The sequence below is a fragment of the Ochlerotatus camptorhynchus genome, unplaced genomic scaffold (genome assembly GCF_037179485.1).
Source record: "Ochlerotatus camptorhynchus isolate MF236.1 unplaced genomic scaffold, CSIRO-AGI_Acam_v1.1 ptg000503l, whole genome shotgun sequence".
Classification (NCBI taxonomy): Eukaryota; Metazoa; Arthropoda; class Insecta; order Diptera; family Culicidae; genus Ochlerotatus; species Ochlerotatus camptorhynchus.
This window is the reverse complement of record NW_027040988.1, coordinates 3,481,935-3,494,187: the sequence shown is the minus strand read 5'-3', so window position 1 is coordinate 3,494,187 and position 12,253 is coordinate 3,481,935. Positions and strand designations below refer to the sequence as shown.

General features: G+C 36.3%; 1 protein-coding gene across 14 annotated transcripts in view; it reads left to right on the top strand.

Moving 5' to 3' along the window:
- Nucleotides 1-12,253, top strand: part of LOC135712708 (MAP/microtubule affinity-regulating kinase 3-like) — a 384,511-nt gene that overhangs the window by 296,630 nt on the left and 75,628 nt on the right. For 9 of the 14 annotated variants that reach the window (XM_065235715.1, XM_065235710.1, XM_065235720.1 and 6 more), the window contains 3 exons: nucleotides 7,444-7,624; nucleotides 8,060-8,303; nucleotides 8,386-8,513. In XM_065235715.1, coding sequence (XP_065091787.1) covers nucleotides 7,444-7,624; nucleotides 8,060-8,303; nucleotides 8,386-8,513 — 553 coding nt within the window. The remainder of the gene's footprint in view (nucleotides 1-7,443; nucleotides 7,625-8,059; nucleotides 8,304-8,385; nucleotides 8,514-12,253) is intronic. The other 5 variants (XM_065235722.1, XM_065235711.1, XM_065235708.1 and 2 more) reach the window with 1 other exon arrangement.

Sequence of the window (12,253 nt, the reverse complement as noted above, 5' to 3'; positions counted from 1 at the left end):
AATGGAAGAAAGCAGCACTCAAAGCTGCCAAATCTGTAGCAGTCCTCAACGTTTAATTAAGGAAGACCCGACCATGACCAGATCCAAGAAGGCAACCGGAAATAGGTTAAGAAGTGATAAATTCAAATACTAATTTTTAAGCTTTAAACTGTAATTTATCAAAAATGACCCGAATGACCAAATGGTTAAACGGTCGCTAATAAAGAACAACAACAACAACAACAACAACTTGTAAATAACGGGAAGAGGGTTTAACGAATGTGTTTGACTCATAAAACCTGTCAATTTTGCTTTCAGAGCGTCACAATAAGCGATCTTATGATTCGTGAGCGTTTACTCAGAGTGAGCACTCACGAGTAGTAAAATCGCTGATTGTGACGCACTGAAAGCAATATTGACAGATTTTATGTGTCAAACACATACTTCGCGTCCTCATCTTGTTACTTACAAGTTCTAATTATCACTATACCATCTCATGATTTCATAATTCCGAAAAACATTTTTTTTATAGCAAGTGAGCGTCCGACGAGCACACGCGAGAAAAAATGGCTGACTAATTTTAGACTCAGCTTAGAGAACCGAGTTTTCGGTTAAAATTTCCGTCGTGAAGTTGAGCGCAAGTGGAACGTTTGACGTTTAACACGTTTTAGCGAATATTCGGTTCAGTTTACCGAGTTTCTCGGTTTTTACGTAGCGAATTCTTAAATGTCGATACTTTACCGTACTTTTCGGTTCAGTTTTCATTTCTATCTGTCAAATTTATACTACTTTACCGAAATTCGGGTCTGCTTCAATAAATACGCCTGAAAAAATGTGTTTAAACCAATTATTCGGTTTCTCGTTGGTAACCGCAGAGGTTCGGTAGAAAATTAAACCGAGTTCGGTATTATTTTCTATGTGAGTAGATAATGTCTTGGGAAAAGTTGTAGAACTATGAATTTTACGAAACTTTGCTGTAGGCATATTTTAATCGCTTCATTTGCTCTGTAAAGCAATCTTATAGCAACAAATTCACCAATCTTACGGTTAAAATTTCTCTGAAAATAGTAGTTTCTGGCAGTCAAAATTAAGTTTGTTTGATCAATCATGATATGAAGTTCTAATGTACCAAAAATCACTGTCAGGTCTGCTTGGGTACATAGGTTTTCCAGAAAATCTTTTCTTCGTTATGGTTATATTTTTATGTAGTTTTACAACGCTTATTATTTTTGACGTAGGACTACGTCTGTGATTTCTTATGGGTAAACTTTGTGAAAACCAAAAATAGAAAATGTAACAAAATTATGAAAGATTTTGAACATTAATAACTCAGCTGCCCCTGGATCAATTTAAATCATTTTATCACTAATCGATCAGAAATATTTCTACGCATCAATAGCAATGCTTCCGACTGATGACTTTCAACAATAAACTAGGGGAAAAGTGGTAATTTCGTACATAATTTGATCACTGTTTTCATGAAATAAACGTTCTTTCCAAACCCAGTCGTCATAATTGAGTACCACTTGGCTGCACATCATTCTGCTTTATCCTGACATCAACTACCTCAACTCATTTTCGCTTCGGACGGCGTGGTGAGCAGCAGAAGCAGCAGTAGGAAGGCAGGTTAGGTAGTCCACTCTTCTGCCTAACAAGCAACAATGGCTGGTCGTGACAAAGGTTGAAAAGGTCTTGATAAAGAAGGCACCAAGCGTCATCGCAAGGTTCTTCGTGATAACTGCCATCCGTCGTCTGGTTCACCGCGGCGGTGTCAAACGTATCTCCGGTCTGATTTACGAGATGTGCTGAAGGTGTTCCTGGAAAATGAATTCCGTGATGCTGTCACCTACACTAAACACGCCAAGCGTAAGCGGCCATGGATGTCATCTACGCTTTGAAGCGGCAGAAACGCACTCTGTACGGTTTCGGAGGTTAAATCATCAACAACCTTGGCAACAAACCGGTTCATATTCCGAACCACACGCCCCCAACGATCACACAAAATGCTCTCCAGAGTTGTAATCTTGTAACCAAACTTGGAAGCAGGGATGCAAGTGATTTTGATCGATTATCTTCATCAACTTTCTCTTTGAAAAAAATACTACAAATTTGATCGGATTTAAAAAAAAATGCATTTTTGCTCCTTGTGATAACACTTTTTAATAAAAGATTAATTATTAATAACATCTCTGTCATAAAGATGTCTTGGTAGTTTTGGTAGTCCAAAATCATCGAAATCATAAATTAAATTTTAGCCGGCACCGGTGGTGTAGTGGTAAGCATGACTGCTTTCTAACGCCCCGATGGGTCTGGGTTCAATCCCAGCCGAGGTCGGTGGGATTTTTCTGAGGCATAAAAATCTCTGGTCACGTCTTCCTTCGGAAGGGAAGTAAAGCCGTTGGTCCCGACCCATGTGTGTTGAATGGGTGCGATATCCTACGCAGGTGTGGAAGCTGCCTTCCTGCACATTCGATTGCCGTCAATGGATGACAATCGATGTCCGTCGGTGATTGGCACCAGATTGCGGAACAAAGACCGACGTTAAATAAAGGAAAGAAGAATAAATTAAATTTCAATATAAAACCGTTCGATTTTGGCAACACTAAATTTTCGGGCTGGTTGCCAAAATCGAGCGGGTTCTGTCTTACAGGGCTGGTAGCGAGTCGCATTTTAGTGACATGGTCACTTTTTTCAAGTCAGTCACTAAAAAGTCTTTTTTTTTAAAGCCAAATTACTAAAGTCACTTTTTCTTGTAATACGTCACTATTTTCAACTTTTTTAGAGTGAATTTATTTCAAGATTGATTATTCTTTTCGTTGTGACGTTTAATCGTCTCTCTCTATATACAGGATGTCTACTCATTTTTCTGGATAAAATTACCTGAGTTTTCCAAGTAAGCAAGTCCAAGATCTAAAAATATTTAATGTCTTGAAGTTTCTTATTCCATGTACAAGATATTGAAAATATTCAAAGTGCCAGAATTAGGTAAAAAAATAAATGATTTATTTCAAGTTCGTAATTAACTTTATGAAAGAATAGAGATCATCATTGTAGGCCCATTAACTTTACAACAATTGTAGGAACTTTGGAGAAGGAAATGCTGAGAATTTCAGTGAAGCCCTTTAAACAAACTGCAGGAACGTAAGGGAAGTTACCACGCTAAAAATATGGGAAACTTACTGGAAGCTGTAAGAACCTCAAAGCGGTTCTTTTAGCATCCGAGACTTTTCAGGAACTTTTATGAAGTTCCTGGAATTTCAGAGAACTTCACAGGTATCAAACGAACTTGAGAAATTTAAGAAAACTTGAGGGGTATTGTGCAAATTTCTAAGAAGTTCTAAGCACCGCAGAAAAGCTGGATCTAGAAATCTTTGGGGAATTTCAGAGCTTAAGAGCAGTTCCCGTAACTATAGTCTAGACTTTTGGAGCAGTTTGAAATCTATAATCGTAATAAGCGTGAGAGCTTTAGGGGAGCTTCGAGAGCATCAAGACAGATCAGATAATCCAAGGGCAGTTCAAATAATTTCAAGAAAATTGTAGAAACCTTAAAGAAGTTTCGAGAAACTCAGAGAATTTCCGGCAACTTCTGCAAAGCTTCGAGAGAATATCTAGAACGTGATCAAATTTACATGGACATCCGGAAAACGTGAAAATTTAGCTAAATTGATTAAAGAACATCAACGAAGAGAACTTTTAGCAAGCAGCGATATCTTCAAGAAATTCCAGAGAACTAAATTTAGATATTTTAGACAGTTTAATGATATTCAGCGAAGTTCCGAGTACTTCGAGAACGATCAGATAGCTTCAGAATAATCCCATTAAATTCCAGAAATTTAGAAATTTAGAAAACTTCGGAAACTTCACAGAAGGACAGTGGTTTTCAGAAACATTACTTCATAGAAATCTATGGAGCTTGATGAGATGAGATCCGCACACTTCAGGAAATTTTATGAACATTAGCAAAATGAGGAAGCTCCGAAAATTTGAGGAATTTTAGGGGGAAGTCAGTTCCATTAGTTTAAGAAAATTAGTGGGGAAATTAAAGCAGTTCCCAGATTTTCCGATAACTTCAGAGACGTTAAAAATTTTTTTTGAAGTCTTTGCATAAGTTCAGAAGTTCACTGAAGCATTTTTAGGACGATTTAATTAAATTCAGCGCAGTACAACAAGTTTCATGAGAACTGCAAAAACTTATTATATCAGAAAAGAACAGAGAACCTCAGAGCAGTTCCGTCAACATTAGAGAAGTCACATAAATTTAAAGAAGTTTAGAGAACTTCAGTGAATTGTTAAACCTTTAAAGAAGATCCATGATCGTTAGAAAAATTGAGGAAACTTTAGGAAGTCCTATAAAGTTCAGAATTTGAGGAGAAGTACTGTAAGCATCATGCAGTTTTATTAACTTCAGGAAAAATTTGAGAATTGTCAAGTGGTTCTGAAGACCTCAAAATAGTTCATTCCATATTTAACGGAGATTTCCTCAAAATCTCGATGAAGCTATCTTCAGAATTAAATTTTCTTTTAGTTTTCCTCGGAATTACTTTGAAATTCTCCACAATTGGAAATCTTTTGGAAAGATTATCCGAGTATTCATTGAATTCATTCCAGATTTCTTTTTGAATCTCACTCCTTCCCTTGGAATTCTACTTACATTGAAAGTCTCCTAACAATTCATTGGCATTTCTCATCAGAAATTCCTTAGATTTCTTCTCATAATTTGTTTGGCAAACTCTTCTGAATTTATTTTCCGAATTCCTTTGAAGATGTTCTGGAGTTATTCTCACATTTAATTGTAATCCTCCTTTTAGTATTTTCAAAAAATTCCAAGGACTTGTGCTTCGTATTCATTTTTTTCCCACAAACTTTATAAAATTATCCTCAGAATGTCCTTGGAATTCTCCAGTGAAGTTCACAAGAGTTGTGCTCCTCAGAAATTCCTAAGATTTCTCTTGTAATTCTACTCAAAACTAAGGCTTCATATGAAATCCAAAATTCCTTAGAACCACCTCGATTGCATTTGATGTTTTTCTGAATGATTTTTTTTCCAGAGCTCCGTTGGAATGAGGTCCTTATAAATTATAAAAAAATTCATCAAGTCTTAAAAACTGTTAAGTAATATTAACAATAGTCAGAGTAAAACTAAATAAAAATATAACCAAAACGATCGAAAAGACAATTGGAAAACACTATGTACCCGAGCAGATCCTACAGTAATTTATGATATATTGGTACTTCATATCATGATTGATAAAAGAAGGTTAATTTTAGCTTCCAGAAACTGCCATTTTCTAAGAAATGTTAACTGTGAAATTGGTGAAATTTTGCTTTAAAATCGCTTTACAAAACAAATGAAGTGACTTACAATATTGCTGTCTACAGATAAGTTGTGTATTTTTATGTTATTGAAAATATTGTAGAACATATCAAATTGATTAAATACGATTTATGAAACAAAAAAGTAAAGAAAATGATTTAAAGGTAGTCTTGACAAAAATGCATTTATCTCGCTAAAATTATGATGGTTTTAGCAAAGTTTCATGAAATTCATAGTTCTGCAACTTTGCCAAAGACATAAACCTATTATCATGTGATTACAAAAGTTACTTTGTCAATGTGTAATACCACCTTAATAAACATGTAGGGGAAATGGATGTAATGTCGACCTAAATGCCCCTAATTTGGGCCCATACATAAATTCAGCAATCGACTAAATTTTCAATAGCGACCAAAAATATCCATGAGTACCGTCCCAATGACGCGTTCATCTAGATAAAATTGATAAATAGCAGATTTTTAGCAGATTAGATCTTAAATCCATAGGCCAACATTAGAGCCATTTCCCCTATATGCATTATTCAAAAGATGCGGAATAACATTTCATGAAACTGAACCAAAATGGGGTCCGTCAAAAGGTGAACTTGTCTTAGGGTTTCTCTTCCCAGACAACCAGTCGTAGAACAATTCTCGCGTCACTTTTCAAATAGACCAATGTAACATATCCACCATTTTGAGAAACTCGAAGTTGAAGTTTGACAGGTTATTATTTTAACTGTTTAGAAACAATACATTTTACAATAAAAGTAATTTTTTAATGTAGTCAGTGAACAATAACGTTGAAAATTCAGTAGAAACGGTAAAATCACAATTTTACTTTGAATTTCATGCTACAATATAGAAAGAAGAAAAAACATAGGGCGCTTTGACTAGTCAATTGTACATCGGACATGTTACATTGGACGATTTTGTCTACATGATACTAGATTCCCTTTCATAGATTTCAGAGTAGAGTACCCAACTTTAGATTGGCCCCACCTTTAGAAAATGAGCACCAATCATGTTAGGCAGTCCAAATGACCGATGTAACAATCATGTATCCATCATTTCAAACTGTACATTGGACAATTTTTTACCTATGATTTTCTTAAATAAATGAAAGTTAATTTGGATGGATTTTTTTCGTATCAGAATAGTAGAAGAATAATAGTTTCGTAGAAGAGCAGTAGTTTGTATCGCTTAACTCGACTTGTTTACATTTGTTACTTAGGACCTTTTTGTGACGCGAGAATTCAGCGAAAACACTGCATTTATTTGAGTCGAGGAATCTCAAAACAAAAAAGAACTAGCTGGAAATTCGCACAATCACTGGTTGATTTACCTCATATGAGATTCTAATAAAAAGTAAAATGCCATTGAAACAGCGGAGAAGTTTAGCAGATGGACAAACTATGATTATCTTCCAGTTACTTCCATTTTCGGACCTGGAAACGTGAATATGGAAACGGATTCTAATTCCTTGATGGGCTTACTAATGGGCAGTTATCTCTCATCACAAACAAACTCGATTTAGTAGGTAGACGATTATTTGCAATAGGATTTAAATTCTCTGCCTGTTCATGCGGTCTGGACTTATTCAGTTCGGCACGGCAGCTGAAAACCCCCTGTCTACTTCTGTTAAGCATTTTCTAAAAGAGCACAACACAAACAAGTGCCCATTAATTCCTGTAGCCATCTTAGTAGATATAGGGAAAATACCGTAGTACCCTATATGCAGATAACTGTGTGTTGATTTCTCTCATATATGCCTGCCTCCTATTATCAACGAGCAGCACGGGTGTTGCCTGCCGAGCGACGAGTGAACTTGGCTGCTGCACGACCTTATAAATTGAACGATGATGATGTGGGACACTTTTGGCTCCGCGTTCTAATAAATTTATATCAAGTGAGTTGTTTGTGGCGATAAACAACTTAATTTCTCACGTGGCTCAGAGTCTTTGAGAAAACATGTACCAATTCCGAAAACGCAACAAGTGTACCCGTTCAACAGCCATTGAAATATAGTTTTAGACGCTTCCAAATAGGATTATTTGTTTCGTTTATTCCTGCACCAGGATCAGCCTGTCTGAATCCGAAAACTAATCTATTTCTATTTTCCCTCCCCCCTTCTGCAAAAACCGCAAACCGTAGCCGGAGTCCGACGGGTCCCGGTCCGGATCGTCTCTGTCGCTACGTAATATCGCCGGCAACGAGGGTGCCGCCGCTGGCAACTCCCAAGTGCAAAGTCCCACGCACCGAGGCGTGCATCGAAGTATATCAGCATCGAGTACAAAGCCGAGCAGACGAGCCTCGAGTGGGGGTGAAACCTTACGTAAGTACATCCTACGGCAGCGCAGCAGAACCGAGCATCCAAAAGCTACCGCCATGCCTCTCCCCCCAATTTGCTTTCCATGCACACAAATGGGATGATGTAGCGGTAGAACTACACTGTGGCTAACCCTAACCCACTATTTACTAATCTCCGGATAATCGGCCCAAAACCGAGCGTCCTTTGAGCATATTAAAAGCAACATGTTCAAGCGAATGGGAAGCTTGAGACCTTGACGTCAGCAGGTCGTCCAAAGCTTCCCTCCTATGTTATAACGCTTCTATAGCTATATCTTTCTATCCGTTCCTCGCTAACCGTTTCCCAATCCCCAAAATCCTGCCCTTCAAAGATGTGCAAGTGTCAAATTTGACCCCTGGTTACTAACCCATTCTCCCAGCAGCTGCTCCGGGCTTGATGGTATAATCGGGAAAAATTTAGAGATTTTCCAACGCTTCATTACAGGTGTCGGTCCGACGGCGGCAGTGGCAGCAGCCGCAGCAGCAGCCGGCGGTGGTACCGGCGGCGGAGGTGGTGGCGGTGGCAGTACTGCCACCGGTGCCAGCTCAGCAGCGACCGGTGCCTCGACGGCCAGTGGGGCCGGTGCCGTAGCGGTCAACAGCACCGCCATCAGTAACAATCACAGCTCCGGGGCCAGCAGTGGCACCTCGGAACGGACATCAGTGTAAGTATTGTGCGGGAGCGCGCGTGCGAAGGGACCGAGTTGTAATCGAATCTACTTTATTTTTGTTTTTGTGAATGTGCAGTAGCAGTAATTTCAAGCGACAGAATACTATAGACTCAGCCACCATGAAGGAGAACACGGCCAGATTAGCCGCACAAAACCAGAGGCCGGCGTCGAGCATAACCAAACCGATCACATCGGCGGATAACTGTAAGTATAGGGGCTATAGACATTACATTAACTCTCCTGTACACACAATGAAGGTGAATCTCAAATTTCCGGGAAACATGTTTGATTGATGTTGAACTAAACTTAAACTAAATTAATCCTAAATGAACTTAAAGCTATTTTACCGAAGTGAACTAACTAAATCCGATAGCTAAACTTTAAGTTTAAACATATTTCTATAAATTGAAACTGATTTAAAGCTATCAGATTTAGTTAGTTCATTTAGGTTAAGTAGCTTTAAGTTTAGTTCAACATCAATCAATATTTCTAGTCATTTGTGCAAGCAACTTTTATAAAAAAAAAACACCTTTCAGAAAACTTCCAAACATTTGCCCCTGTTTTTTTAATAACTCTCGAAATTATTTAAACTTATTTGATTGATTATTTGATTATTTATTTGATTTGATTATTTGACTTATGCAAGATTTGAAAACTTCTTTAGTTTGTTTTACCAAACTTGATTAACGTTAATTGAAACTTTCATACACAATTGTGAAATTTTCAATAAATTTCATTCAAGTTTGGAGAAAAAGAAACTTTTGAAGACTTTTAGAAGAAAATTTTAAATCTTCTACTGAAAGTTGGACGTGGTTGCGAGAGATATTTGGTGATCATCGGAAGAAATATTTTGAAAGTTTTCTAGCTAAAGATGGATAAATTTCCAACGAGAGTTCAGAAGTGTTTCAAGTTTGGGCTTATTCTAGGGAAAGGTTAGAAAATTCCTTATAGAAGTGTACTCGATCAGAATTCTTTTAAGGGAACTTAGCAAGACCATCTTGTAAGAATTCTAGAGCACCATCAGGAAAAGAACAGAAAATTGTCCAAGGTCTATTTACATGAGTTCCAGAGCAGGGTTCACAGCAATTTTTTAGAGGAGTTCCTCTAGCTAAAGCTGAGAAACCATCTAGAACTTCAGGTGACTTCCAGGGACATTTTAACATTTTTAAAAAAAAGTTACAGTAATGGTCATAACAAATAATAGTCCGTAATTTTTTGTCTCTCCATGAATGTTCAAAATTCTGGTCCTTTTCAGTATGGTTTCTGCAATTTCTTCTTTTTTATAAGTATGCAGAATTTATTAGCAAAATGTGATCTACCAAGCCTGTTAGAAGATAGAGCAATTTTAGTAAACCGCTTTTTATTTGACTAACAAATTTAAATCTGTTATTTATGGAAGTACAATGATTCAAATAAGCTAAAATCAAGTATCATTTTTTTTTTCCTTTATTAACGAGACTTTCAGCCTTAGGCTGGTTCATCTCTACTCAAGTATCATAATAACATATGTAACATAAGTCCTGGGAAAAAATCAAAAGCATGCCATTTGAAATCAAACAATTTAATTTTAAAATCTTCTTCAGGGTATTTTATTCTATTTATAAACTGTTGAAAAATGCATTTTTCGCAGTGTGCAGCGAAATTGTTGAATCAGGGTTTGGACGGTGTCTTTGACGATTTCTTTTAAATTTTGCTTGATTCGATCAACCAATTGTTGCTCAATTTGAGCTTCCCAGCCGTTGTCGTACACCGTAGCCTTGAGTACACCCGATTGGACGAGCCTGAGGCACGTTTGATGGATTGTTCTTTTTCGGTACAAATGGTATTTTTTGCTCAGTTCCAAAATGATGTATTTACCATTCACAAAAGGTTCGCGACGAAGTGCACGGCAACATTTTGGTATTTTTCGAGTTGTTGCTGTGTATATTTTAGAGCACGATGACGTTTCCGATAAATTACGTTGTATTTTTTTTTTAATCAGATGGATTGTCATGTTTGAAACATGAAATTTTCGTGCTAATTTGCGTGTTGATTGACCAAATTTGTTTTCAGCACTTGACAACATTTTTTGGTTGTTCTGGCACTCAATTTTGTTGGACGGCCGCATTTCTTTTTATTTTCCAGTTCTTTACCATCACGACAATCCTTCAAAACACGATAAATAGTTGATTTTGATATTGGCTTGTCTTTGAACACGCTTAGAATTTCACTTGTACTGAGCCGTCCAAAAAGGTTGGCGACTTGTGCACATAAATCCAGCTTGTACGACATTTTAAATGGAAACAACTGTGCAATTTGAGTTTGACAGTTCAGTAGTAGTATAGATAAGCGTGACAAGTGCATTGGTTGACATATGTGTGTTTGTTCATGCCGTCAAATCAACACCTGAAATTATTTCCAGGACTTATGTTACATATGTTACGGGGTATCTTTGATAATGCGGGTAACTTTGATAATAGAATATGATGATTAAATTTACTCTCTGCACTATTTCCAAATTGGAAACATTGGTTCCAAATTGCACCTTAGGGTATTGCCCTTGATATATCATGTAGAGTTTTTATATAATATGTGCTACATATTTACCAAACAAATTGAAAACCAATCATTTTCTTTTTCGCCTGTTTCATATTTCTTGAACTAAATTGTTTGAGTTACACGCATGTTTTTCTACATTCATCGATTATTATCAAAGTAACCCCAAATCAAAATACTGATGTTCGGCTACAAGACTGAATAAATAGTGCAAGTGCAATAATTTCCGTTGAACATATTAGTAATAACGGAGATGAACCAGCAGGTGGCTAATAAAATAATAAATAAAGGAAATCAAATCAATTACTATTTATTAATGAATTGACTCTAGGATCATCAGTACTTGTTTTAAAATAAAATAAAATGTGAAAAACATTCATGACTGTAAAACATGTATAGAATATACTTAAAAAACTATCAATGTTACCCCGTGTTACGGTAGTCAAAAGATTTTTTTTTCAAACTGTTCAAAATGTTCTAAAATCAGTTAACGACGAAAATATTTGTTTTTTTTTTTCAAGATCCTTAAATAACATGGTAAAAAAATAACATTATTTTGGAATCCAGGCTAATGACTTCCTAAAATACACTCCAATATGAGTATTTTTGGGCGAACATGTTGAAACTTTTGGCATTAAAATGAACAATCACAGCGGCTAAATCGAAAAATTCCGCGGCTCTTGTTACTTTTTTCGTCCTTAACGCATTTTAGTAAATTTTAAAATAATCTTTTAAAAACAAATGATTTTTTTAGTAAATTTGATTTATTGTACTTCAAGGAATAACAGATTGAAACATGCTCAAATTTCATACAGACTTGACCAAACAAGTCACAAATTATACTGATAAGCTCCCCGAACAAAGTCCAGCATCAAAATGACAGCAAATTGAAATCAAGTTTTGATATCAACATCAGACTGAAATCATAATTTGATTTCAGTTTACGCAATTGACAAATTTGATACCTAATTTTGTTTTCATTTTGCTGTACATTTTCTCTCCAGAAATATGTTGTTGCGGGTTTGTTTTCATTGCCTTAGCATAACATCAAATTGAATACTTGTTTTGTTATCAACAGGAAAAATTGATATCAAATTTGGTTTTCAGTTTGCTCTCACTGATAGCAGAAATAGTTTTCAATGTGATGTCACAGGAAGATATGTTGCTCTCAATTGTGATATTTTAACCGTTAAAACGACCAAAACGACAGCAACCTGAGTAATCATTATCAGCGAAATCACAACATCAAATTTAGATTTCAATTTGATCTCAGACTTTGCTCGGGTCTGAATACTTAATCATACATTTTGGTGCGCATACTGAAAAGTAACAGCTCTTTGTACTTTGTTGGAAAGACAAAAAAATCTTGATGTATTATATTTTATGTCCAGAACTGTATGAAGTTCACA